General features: G+C 38.9%; 1 protein-coding gene across 1 annotated transcript; it reads right to left on the bottom strand.

Annotated features, from left to right (window-relative positions):
* Positions 1-1311: 1311 nt before the first annotated feature.
* Positions 1312-11785, bottom strand: dcaf8 (DDB1 and CUL4 associated factor 8). The gene is made up of 13 exons (XM_023288213.3): positions 11550-11785; positions 10991-11064; positions 10797-10892; positions 9887-10527; positions 9189-9329; positions 8973-9067; positions 8536-8646; positions 8232-8362; positions 7136-7243; positions 6785-6915; positions 6111-6230; positions 5587-5703; positions 1312-4724 (listed from the first exon to the last, which is right to left on the bottom strand). Exons 2-13 carry the CDS (start codon positions 11025-11027, stop codon positions 4617-4619), a joined length of 1836 nt encoding a protein of 611 aa, XP_023143981.1. The 5' UTR covers positions 11028-11064; positions 11550-11785; the 3' UTR covers positions 1312-4616.
* Between the last annotated feature and the right edge of the window lie 777 nt (positions 11786-12562).

The following is a 12562-nucleotide window of genomic DNA, read 5'->3' as shown; positions in this document are numbered from 1 at the left end:
GATGTCAATATAAGCTCTTGATATTTGCAAAATCTTAGGGAAAAAAAAAACGAGTTTAAATTTGAAATACAATTTACTATGGTTATCATGCTCTGTGTAGTTAAACTGTTAATAAGCTGTTAACTATTAACAGTGATAGTGTATGTGGGTCATTTATTAAACACTGGACCTAATCAATATTTAGTTTGGACATAAAAGTGTATGACAATGGCAGTTCTTTTAGTTTTTCAGTAAATTCATTGGTGAAGGGATTTGATTGAGCAATCCACATTTATCTATGTCATGCACATACTGTATGCTCAATTAATAGTCAGAAATGTTGTGGTATAATGCTTCAGCTGTAGAAGTTCTTGAAAAGGTCATTTTAGGATCTGTTGGTTTTGGGATATACCAGTATTTGGGGGGATTTTACCTAAACTTGCCATTAAAAGTCAGGATATTTAGACTGTTGGATTGTGTTGATTCTTTTTTTTAAACGTGTGTGTGTGTGTGTGTGTGTGTGTGTGTGTGTGTGTGTGTGTGTGTGTGTGTGTGTCTATTTTTTTATATATTTGGGTTTTACAGATTTTATGTATATACACTTTAAAACTTTTTACTCGTGCTAACAGAATTGCACAAGGGTGCAGCATTAGAACACAGGAATGATGGTTGCTGGAAATGTTCCTCTGTATCTCTATGTAGATATTCCATTAAAAATCAGCCGTTTCCAGCTAGAATAGTCATTTACCACATTAACAATGTCTAGACTGTATTCCTGACTCATTTAATGTTAATTTCATTGAAGAAATCCACTTTTCTTTTAAAAATAAGGAAATTTCTAAGTGACCCCAAGCTTTTGAACGGTAATGTATGTTCAATTAACAGTCATACAGCAACATTTAATTGTACAATACTGTGGTATAATGTTACAGCAAGTTTTTGATAAATTTGAAAAAGTAATTTTAGGATCTGTTGCTTTTGGGACGTACCAGTGTTTGGGGGAATTTTACCTAAACTTGACAATAAAAGTCAGGATATTTTAGACTGCTGGATTTTGTTGATTCTTTTTTAATTCTCTCTCTTCCAATTTAATTAAAATGCAAGGGTTCCTCTTTAAAATAAATGAGCTAATGTTAGTAAACAATATGTTTTGCATTAACCTGAAGGCATTAGTACTAGTATGAACTTTAAGAAATGTAAACTTAACACGTTTACCTTAAAGTGTACGTTAAGCAGATACAGGACAAAAAGACTCTTGTGCTGACGCTAATAAAATGAATGAAATCCCACACTATGTTACTATACAACAAACAAGACCACAAAATGACAAGATCAAGAGCATCGTCTTTTTGTTTATTGCACGAATCGTACGTATTTCCAACTGAACTGGTAGAATGCAATATCAGGCAGTGGTGGGAAAAAAAAGATAATCAAAAGCCTTATGTATACAAGATGCCAAAAGTAGCCAGAGGGAAAATCTGGATAGAATTGTCTCAAATTATGCATTAAGATCTAGAAAGGAAACACTGTTTTTTTTTCCTTGAACAAGAAAAAGAATCAAAACTGTAATACTTGCAATGACAGCAGTTCTGTTCATAACAGAGGGATGCCATAGAAGGAAAAACCTAATAAAAATGGTCATGTCAAGACTTTTTTTCTCAGGATTTTAAAAGTACTTTGTCCTCATATAGAATATAAACCTCTGCATCAATACCAATCAAATGTTTTGACTTTTTTTTTAAAGTCAAACAGCATTTGCTAAAGTTTTTTTTTTTTTTACAGTATTTTTTTTAATATATATTTATATATGTACATATAAATTCAACTAACTACAGTTCTCATAGAAAATGAGAAAAGCTGGACTTTATCGCTCTCACACAACAAATGACTGGCAAGCATATTGACCCTGCCGCTCCCCCCCCCCATCCTCGTCTTAGAGCCAACGTCAACACAGCACACACTAGAGTGGTGTGCTGGCTGCACACACCCGTATTTTTCTAAAACACGGAATTCAGATTTGAGACTTTGGAAAAAGAAAAAGTTTGCCATTTTTATTTGTTTGCTCTATTGCTGACAGATAAGGGATTTGATACTACTCTTGGGGTGTGAGGCTATGCAAAACATGAAGCTACAAGAGGGCAAGCAGCTTAATTTAACACAAAAACTTGCAAAAAGGTTTGGAGGCGCTGGTACGTGGATTTTGTTACCTTCTGGCTAGGGATGTCCTGAGTAGGTCTCAAACACTGGGACTGGGGCCGAACAAGGCAATTTTAAACTAACTGATGCTAGCACAGACTGTTTACATCCGCTGTCGCACAGGTATTGTTAAGGGAGAGCACAATTTGGAATGCAAATTTGAATAATTTCTGTAGAATTTACAACACTATCAACAAATTACTGGTTAATTGATAACACAGACTCAACACAGTGGACAATTTTCCTGTGCTGGTAAATCCATTTTCTACCGACATACGATATGGGCCACAAACAGATGTTATCCAGATACATGACCACTGTCTTAGGTGAAGCCAGCTTTTTTTCAAGAATAGAAGCTTTGGCTGGAGGTCCTTAGGCATCAAGGAAGACATTCTCATGGTGGCCCTTTACTAGCTAAACCCTGATCAGTAGTCCCAACAGTCTTGCTTAGCTAGGTATTTCTGTAGAACAGAAGGATCTGGCTGCATCACAATACCATTCTGTCACAGGGGTAAAAACTCTCTCACTTGTTTATATTTCTTCAGGTCTAATCAGTCATTGTGGATAAGCTAAGCAAAGTATGCAGCTTTGGCGTTTAATCAAAATAGTGATGGATGAAATCCTTGAAGTGGAACATCTGCTCGCACGGAGATGAGCACTGTGATTAAAATGGATAATCTACCTGAAAAAACTATTCGCAGAACTTTTAGTTCCAGTTTAGTTTTCAGTGTTGTACATTGCTGCCCAGAGGTTGCTGTTGTTGTTTCCTGGGGCAACGAAGATGGTAGCACACAGATAGATGAAAGGAGGGAGAATGCCAGCTGAAATGATCGACCAATGGCAGACTTGTACCGACAACCTACATCCGGTAAGTTAGACTATAGTCCCAGTGACGTCTCTTTGGGTCACTGCAATATCAAAAAGTGAGAGCAGGAAGTCATGTACACCTAATACACAGTACCTGAAGTTAGCACAAATTAATAACTGCATCAGATTTGATTGGGGGCAAAAAAATGTATCAGGACATCCCTACTTCTGCCTGAACCAGATAAGTTATTTCCACCTCTTTCCAGACTCGTAGCAAAAAAATTATGAAATTATAAATTGAATTATAAAATTAGGAACCACATAAACAACTGCAGTCCTTCAAGACTCCAATCTCAACTGGCTCATAGGCAGTGTTTCAATTGTGATTGCTCCAGGTCAGTTCTGGCTCTTCAAAATTAGACAGTTTTCCAAAAGAGCCCAAAATTAGTCCCTATTTCCTATATACATGCCGAACACCATCTACCTCTCCATTTTCATGGTTAGTGAGAGGTGAATCATAGATTTTCTGTCAAAGATGAGCTTCTGAATGAAAAGCGAGGGAGGAAAAAAGAGGAGGAAGGCTGGTAGGAGCAAAGGACACCACTTCTCCTCAGTAAAGAAATGCTTAAGTGCAAAATATCCCCCAACTACATTTTTTATTTATTTTTTTAAGAAATAAAGTTAACTTCTCAACAGCTCTACCCCTGAAGTCACACACTGAGTGCACATTTTTTTCTGTCTCAAACTAAAGCATCCCTGATTCAAAGTGCACTCAGTGATGATGGGGGAGGTTGATGGAAGGAAGAGTGGAGGGAGTGGCTGAGGGCAGCATGTAGGGTAATGCAGCATGTAGAGTTAGTAGTTTTCTGGGAGCAAAAGTGTGATAAATGCAACTAGCTGCACAAGCTCACAGCCAAAACATCAGTATGAGACTAGGGTGATGGAGTGAGGGGATATGGGTTCTCCCTATTAAAATTCAGATCTTAAAGGAAGTCACATTTAGGGGATGGTCTGAGGAGATAAACATACACCCTTGCTTCCTACTGAATCCCACTTCATCAGCACAGAAAGGTCAAGAGCAAGAGGTGTGTTACTAAGAGAGGGGAGATTGTATGCTGGTGAAGTATAGCTTACTACAGGTTGCCTAAAGTTGGAGGTACTTGTTGCCATACACACAGTACATTGTTCTGGGTCTAGGCAGAGCAAATAGATAATGTACGGACAACCAGGGGCCTCCAAGTGGTTTATAGGGATGTAAGCACTCACTAAACCTCTTTGTACAATTCTCAAAGAAATCAGGATTCAGGAAGTGTGTATGCAGTCTGTGGTCGCCATTTGCACACTCAGCTGGGAAACCAGGCATTAAGCATCTCTGTCACTCTGCTTCAACAGTATGTTTAAGTAAATGTATGTGTTTATCTGTGTTTGTATGTGTGTTAAAAAACAAAAAAAAAAGTTTGTGGCTCATCAGTGTTTGAGTGTGCCAGTGTGTCAATAGTGCTTGCCTATGTGCATCAATTCAAGGGCAATAAAGAATGTATGTATGTATGTCTGTGTGTGTGTGTGTATGTATGTATGTATGTATGTATGTGTGTGTGTATCTATCTGTATGAGTGTAAGTATGTATGTGTGGTTCAAGATGACATGCACTGGACATGGTCTGGACCTCCTTCCTCTTCATCTGAAGAATCTGGAGAGCTCCAGGACTCATCTGTATCTGCATCTGCACCCTCACGGCGTGCCTGCATTGAGACCGAAGAAAAGGACAGAGAAAAGTAAGAATGAGATTATGCAGGCTGAAAAAAATAGCTGAACATCTTACTACCTTGGTCCTTTGAAAAATTGTAAAACTACATTAAACATGCTGGAATGCTAGTTTGGCACTTTTTCTTCCAAAAGACCTTGGCTGTGGCCAGATTGCCTTCTTGACCAATAACACACTTACATATTCTTGTTGAAGGCTGTATCCTTCAGTGGCAATTATCTGTGCCAACTTAGAATTAATCGCAGCATTCTGCATCATGAACATACACTACCGTCCAAAAGTTTGGGGTCACTCAGAAATGTCCTTATTTTTGAAAGAAAAGCATTTTTTTCAATGAAGAGAACATTAAATCAGTCAGAAATACAGTCTAGACATTGTTAATGTGGTAAATGACTATTCTAGTTGCAAATGGTTGATTTTTAATGGAATACCTCCATAGGGGTACAGAGGAACATTTCCAGCAACCATCACTCCTGTGTTCTAATGCTACATTGTGTTAGCTAATTGTGTTGAAAGGCTAATTGATGATTAGAAAACCCATGTGCAGTTATGTTAGTACATGAATAAAAATGAGAGTTTTCATGGAAAACATGAAATTGCCTGGGTGACCACAAACTTTTGAATGGTAGAGTAGCTTAAAACTGAATTTTTGTACAGTAAATGCAAAGGTATCATAAATATATTACACACCCATTCCCTAAAAAGACATTCTTAGATCTTCTCTGACACGTCTTTCCAATCCATGACCAAAACACATTTTTTTCAGAGACGTAATGTCATTTTGAACCAAAGGCTCTCCTTAAATTTTTTGAAGTTTGTTGAGACGTGTGAAAGTTCACCCTTGGAGGTCGTCTGTTCCTCATGTGTCTCATCAGGAACCACAGCAGCTGGGTGTCATACTGGTCGCCATGGCGCACGCTGTCCTCATCACGCTCCCGCTTGTTTTTCTTCATCACCTTCACAAACACAACATATCACATGGTAAAGCTGTGACTATGGGGATCAAGAGCATGTAGTCTTTCCAACCATGTCTATGGGTGATGCGTTTGCAGAAACTGCACCCCAGTTACACAATACACTACTGAAGACCAGTGGGCTTGTAACATAAAATCTAATATGCTGATTAAAATCACCCCAAATGACCACTGTACACATCTAATACAGTCCAGACAGTCATAGACTTGACTGCACAGAGTTTTGCAGCACCATGAATTAATATGTTTTTGCACATTCAGCTTTATTTTCCACTTTCAAAAAAGTAGCTCAGACAATGAAGTTATACTGGATTAAATGCTGGTGTGAGTCACATATGTTGCAGCATCACATGGAAGAGCTTTAAAAAAAAAAAAAAAAAAAAACATACCTCTTTTAGACCCTTGAGTCCTGTAGGGCTTTCAGCTGTGGGGGCCCACAGTTTAATGTCATGGTCCAGCCCACTTGTAGCCATACCTGGCAGATGGGGATGTGGCTCCAGACAGTTGACCTGTAGTTGTAGAGGGTAGAGAAGGATTGTTAATAAATATATACAGCAGACATCATAAATCCAAGCAAAAAACTTAGGAAAGTAAGAGTTTTAAAGTTGTAGTTAAAAGTACAAAAAAAGTACTAAAAATCAAAAATCTGTGTCATCAAACCAAAATATACACTACTGTTCAATAGTTTGGGCTGACTCAGAAATGTCCTTGTTTTTGAAAGAAAAGCAGTTTTTTCAATGAAGATAACATTAAATCAATCAGAAATACAGTCTAGACATTGTTAATGTGGTAAATGACTATTCTAGCTGGAAACTGGCTGATTTTGACTTGAATATCTCCATAAGGGTACAGAGGAACATTTCCAGCAACCATCACTCCTGTGTTCTAATGCTACAATGTGTTAGCTAACGGTGTTGAAAGGCTAATTGATGATTAGAAACCCCTTGTGCAATTACAGTAGCACATGAATAAAAGTGTGATTTTTCATGGAAAACATGGAATTGCCTGGGTGACCCCAAACTCTTGAACAGTAGTGTATGTTGTACTTTCCACTCTAACTCACCACTCCTCCTCTGTCTCCTTCCATGAATTGGATAATGCGAGCAGAGTACTTGTCCCACAGGTAGATGTGTCCACAGTCACTGCCGCTGACCACAAACTCACTGCATGGCCCATAAAAGTTTACCCCCTTCACTGTGAGATACACATTGATAGGGTGTTACACTGACAACTTTCCAGAAATTCAAAAATGACGCTTCAAGTGTGAAAAAGTGGTCACTTCATAACAGCCAGAATAATGACTTGCTGTCAGCTAAATGCTCGTAAAGTCAATTTGATATGTCTTCTTCATAAAACTGTGGCTAGATGCAAAGGTCACTGCTTTATTGCTGTACCTGGGGACAGAATTTAATACCTGTGGCATTATTGCGGTGTCCCTTGTATCTCCGGCAATAGTCTGCCCCATCACTGTGGTTGGAGTCAAACAAGTAGATGTCTTCATCATTGTAACTAGCCAGGAGCTCTAGATAGACAGAAAGGGTTAAACAGCCTTTGGTTTAATTTCACAGAGGCCTTGGACTATAAACAGATCTCGAGACAAGGTCAGCCTAAAAGATGATACACTTACTCAACTAGTATTAAATCTGCCCTTATTGGTGTTGTTCTAAACTATTTATTATTATTATTATTATTATTATTTTATTATTATTATTATTATTATTATTGTTATTATTATTATTATTATTATTATTATTATTAATAATAATAATAATAATAATAATAATAATAATAATAATAATAATAATAATAATAAATTTTATTTATAAAGCGCTTTACAAATTTGAGTGTCACCAGTATTTTATGTTGAGTGTCAGGGGGCTAAGAAGGGAAGAAGCTTTGGAATTAAAAGACAATGAATCAAGTGTATTATTTAGAATTCTGTTCTATTCTACTATCACGACAATATGTTGACAACAAAATGAGAATTTCTATGAAGATATTCACACCAAATTCAAATATACACTACTGTTCAAAAGTCTGGGGTCAGCCAGGCACTGCACTTTTATTCATGCACTAACATAACTGCATGAGGGTTTTCTAATCATCAATGAGCCTTTCAACACGATTAGCTAACACAATGTAGCATTAGAACACAGGAATGATGGTTCCTGGAAATGAGCCTTTGTGCCCCTATGTGGAAATTCCATCAAAAATTAGCCGTTTCAAGCTAGAATAGTCATTTACCACATAAACAATGTCTAGACTGAATTTATGATTCATTTAATGTTATCTTCATTGAAAAAAAAATGCTTTTCTTTCAAAAACAAGGACATTTCTAAGCGAGCCAAACTTTTGAACGGTAGTGTAAATTTGAAACTACATCATGGTGATAGCATGCCATTCCACGCATTTCATTTTGTTGTGCTTATGAAATATAAACACAAGTGTTCTTATAGTACTTCAAACACGTCATATTTCATACATTGTTTTCATTATGTGAGTTCTTTTACCTGCGCCGTCGTGACTGTACACAAGGCAGGTTATGTTGGTTTTGGACTCGCTGGATACAAGATGTGAGGGACAAAACTTTTTCAGTACACCGTTGTTATCATTTTCATTAATCTTCCTCTGGTCATAGATCCTACCAAAAGGGAAAAGAGAAAATGAGAGAAGAGATAAAAGAATAAAGAGCAACTGCTAAATGGTCAAAGACAATCGTAACATTTCCACAGGATGCCATTTGCATCCTGTGGAAATGTTATCCTGATGCATTATTAGAAAAAATAAACCCTGAAGCTACAAATTGGTTCTTACCTTACATACTGATCTCTCCCTCCAACTGCAAAATGGTGTGTCTTTGCTGGGTTCACAAAAATGGTGTACAGTCCCACTTTTTTATCACCCTCCTTCACAACCACCAGTTTACTGCCACACAGATGCAAGCAGACACAAAGAAAAAAACAAGTATTAGCAACAGCAAACCCTGTAAAAAATTATAACATTCATCAAACACAACGAAACTGCATTTGGCAAAAAAGAACTTTGTTTACGAGTGGATGATTTCTGACTCTAGCAGGATATTTGTGCAACATTACACCCTAAAACCTGCCATGGAGTCAAGCTTCAAACATATTTTGATGCAGTTTATTCATGTTTCTCACCCATGTGTTGCGCAATCGATTTTAGAATCTGAAGCAAGTCTTTACTCAATACATTTAAACTTGCTAAACAGCAAACATGGTATTACTTACTTGGCGGGGCGGTCTAAACGCAGGTCAATGCCAAACACCACAGCATCCTCTCCAGCAGACAGAAAGGAGCAGGGGGAATCTGGCTCAAGGGCCAGCTGAAACAAATATGAAATAAATACTGAGATTTAATTAGGTCAATATCAGGCTATGGGAGTCTTAGATACTCCTGCAATCTGCGGCACAGACACCTTCTCCTTACACCCACCCAAAGCTCACCTTGTGTGCTGCCCCTTTATGTTGTGCTACCCGCTTTGTGTTCTTGCAGCGCTGTGTGGCAGATAGCTCAGCCACTCTGATCTGACCATCACGGGCACACATGGCCAAAGTGGAGTCTCCACTGTGAGGCAGGAACTTTGCCTACGTAAATTAAGGGCAGGAAAGACTCATTTTAAATTTATTACCAGTTTACTTTGATAAACCACTATTTTAGACACATTGTCTTGCAAGAGTTTCCATTTAGCATTGATTTATGTGAAATAATCACCAGCTCTCATCATTAGACCACAATTTAGAGTTTACTTTGCCTCCAGTTTACTTCCTCCTAAATAACCTTTATTCATTCATTTCTTTGGTAAGTATTTCATAAAACACAAGTAGGAAAATGCTTTCCTGTTGATATGATTCAAATCCCTGAAATGTAATCTGCTCATTTGCTCTCCAAAGCTGAAACACTTTAATTATTACGATAATTAAATGACAGAAAAACTGTTCAGAAATTTTGAACAATAAATCATTTAATCACTTAATCGAACAAAAATACCAAATATCAAGTGACCCTAGATTACATAAAAAAGCAAATTATTGGCACATTATCCCTTTTGGATGACATTTTGGTTGCTAATATTTAATTGCAAAAATAACAGTAACTGATTGTGAAAATAATTATGAGTTGTAGCCCTATCGCTTTCCCTCACCTGAAAGACATTGCTCTTATGTCCACTGTCAAACTCCAGCTCAGCACGGCGGATGGCCCAGTCCCAGATCACCACTCGCAGGTCATCGCTGCCTGATGCCAAGCGTGTGCCAGAGGGGTTGAAATGCAAAGTGTTGACGCAGCCTGTGTGCCTCTCTAAGCGGCCCTGGAGCTCCAACCTCTGCACTAGGCCACGGGCCCCACACACACGCCTTACGAACTGGTGCGAGTCCCTTCCGATCTCCCTGGAGCGCAGCGAGGGTACTGCCCGCCACACAGGGCCTCGCAGGTCACGAAGCTCTGCTCCCAACCATGCCTCCATAGCCTCATCATCGTCTTCATCGTCTTTCTGTTCTTCTTCTTCGTCCTCATCGTCATCTTCATCTGAGCTGGAGGAGTGGCTGTTGCCGCCACCAGGCCTGTTCCTCTTCCTGGCTGCCCTTTGTCCACCATCTTTTTCCTTGGCCTTCTCTCGTCTCCCTCCCCCGCTCTCCCTTTCACCATCCTCAGTCAAGGAGTAGAGGCCACTGCCGTCCATGCTGTCTGTGTCTTCATCCTCCTCTACCTCTCTGTTTGTCCCCGTCTCTCCTTCCACATCTGGCATAGGTTTGTCTCCAGATGCCTCTGCTGTTTCTTTGGGAGCTACAGAAATAGAGAAGGCCAGGATAAGGTTAAGACAACACACTCTCAATGGGAGATTCAACAAAAGGCAAACTTATGCTGTATAAGCAAATTGGGGGGGAAAGTCACCATCACAATTAAATTAATTGAATATATAAAGACATCACTGTTAAATTATAGTAGGCTGCAAACAACTGTGATTTAAAATATAGTTCAGCAAAGCTTGTACCCTATCAAAAATGTTAGCAACATACACTTTACACCTGTTACAACCACAAAAGTAGGTTTACCATCTTGAGAGGAAGACTGTGTTTGGCCCTCTTTGCTTCCAGAGGCATCCCGCTCCTTGTGTTGATCTTCTCCAGGCTTGTTTTCCTCAGAGCCACCTAGTAAAACCAAACATTTCCTCTGATTAACTCTCTGCGTTAAGGGGCATGACAGCTTGCACTGTTATGGTCTGTATTTTCTAGCTCGGATCCTTCACCGTTAAGCACAGTGGATTTGCCGTCAGCCTCAGCCATTCCGTCTCCTTTGTCCTGCGTCGACCCGAAGTAGAACCTTTGAATGGCGCACACAAAAGCAATACTTAAGTTACTTATTCGCCGAACTGTGAAGCGATCAAAATACGAATAGACAGCTAGTATGCATATATAAGATCACAGGTTGCACTCAGTGAACTATTGTCAGTTACTGCTTCGTAGCTTCCAAATTAAAGCCCAGGCTAATGTTACTAGCTGTACATGGCTGCATTTACCAACCTAAACAAAGTAACTCGCTCGCTAGCTGTCTCACAGGCCCGAATAATGCCCTGATATGCTTTGAGGTATTTAATAGTGCATTGTCCTTTGTATCACTGCGATTGGTACATTGTCGACTACGTGACACTACTGTTAGCGTCAGCTAATGCTAGCATGTGTGAGGCTAAAAAACACCGAAGCTAGTATCCTGCTGTCAGTTGTGTTGAACGACCAGCCAGCTGGTTGTCAAGATACGAGCAAGCGGCCAGCATTACTCTAGTCGCTAACTAGCATAGCAAGCGTTACCTCTACAAGAAGGCCCGACGAGGCGTACTTCTTAGTTTAGTCCTAATCTTTACTGCAGATATTTTTTCTCCACGTCGCTGCTTAGCAAATGAGCTAAGTGCCTCGACAAGGAACTCTCTGACGGAGAAGACACAACATTTGGAAGGGGTGCATAAAGCTTTTAAAAGGCTGACTATAAAGCGAGCTGGCTGCGTTCACACAAGGTTGACTGTTTATGTTTTGACGGTTCAGCGTCTTTCTTTTTTTTTCGTGGTTCCTTTTCCGGTGACGTGTTCGTCTGTCTTTTTTTATTTTCTTACTGGAGGTTTGTGAAGAACCGCGGGTCTTATACTACTACTACTACTACTAATAATAATAATAACTACTACTACTACTACTAATAATAATAATAATAATAATGGGACTTTCGGTATGGTAATAGCAATAACAATATTCGCTGAACAGTAAATACGCAGAGTCTGTAAAAGAAAACATGTTTAATGAAGAACGTTGATAACCACCGTTGTGATATTAATGTTTAAGGTTGTGTATTCCTCTGACAAAAAAATAAAAAAAATTTAAGAAGAAAGAACCGAAACGAAAGAGAATTCTTTTATTTTGAAAAAACAGTAACGTGTGTTGACTTGTTGACTCAGCGGGGGTAACGTCAAAAGAGAAAGATTCATGCACAGGAGAATAAATAGTGAAAGCAGCACTGAATACCTGAAAGTCTCACTGCATTAACCTAAATTTTATTTTAATTTGTCACTATCATTCCAGAAGTTTTTGATTTCCTTCACATACATATACGAATTTCCACCATAAACTGTTGCATAAAGGCCAAAATTGACACACCAGAATGCAGGACAGCAAGTGTTTGACCTGCTTACTCCAAGATGAGCCTGATCAGTGTCAAAGGAAACATCTGGCTCCCTCATTTATGTTGAAACACTGTGGGACCCCTTAGCTTCCTTCCTCTGTTTATATCACAGACTTAATGGCAGTGATCTGCAGTAATTCCCATGGCAGTGGCA

The sequence above is a fragment of the Amphiprion ocellaris genome, chromosome 10, assembly GCF_022539595.1.
Source record: "Amphiprion ocellaris isolate individual 3 ecotype Okinawa chromosome 10, ASM2253959v1, whole genome shotgun sequence".
Lineage (NCBI taxonomy): Eukaryota > Metazoa > Chordata > Actinopteri > Pomacentridae > Amphiprion > Amphiprion ocellaris.
Note: the sequence above shows the minus strand (reverse complement) of the source record. Positions and strands in the feature narration are given on the sequence as shown.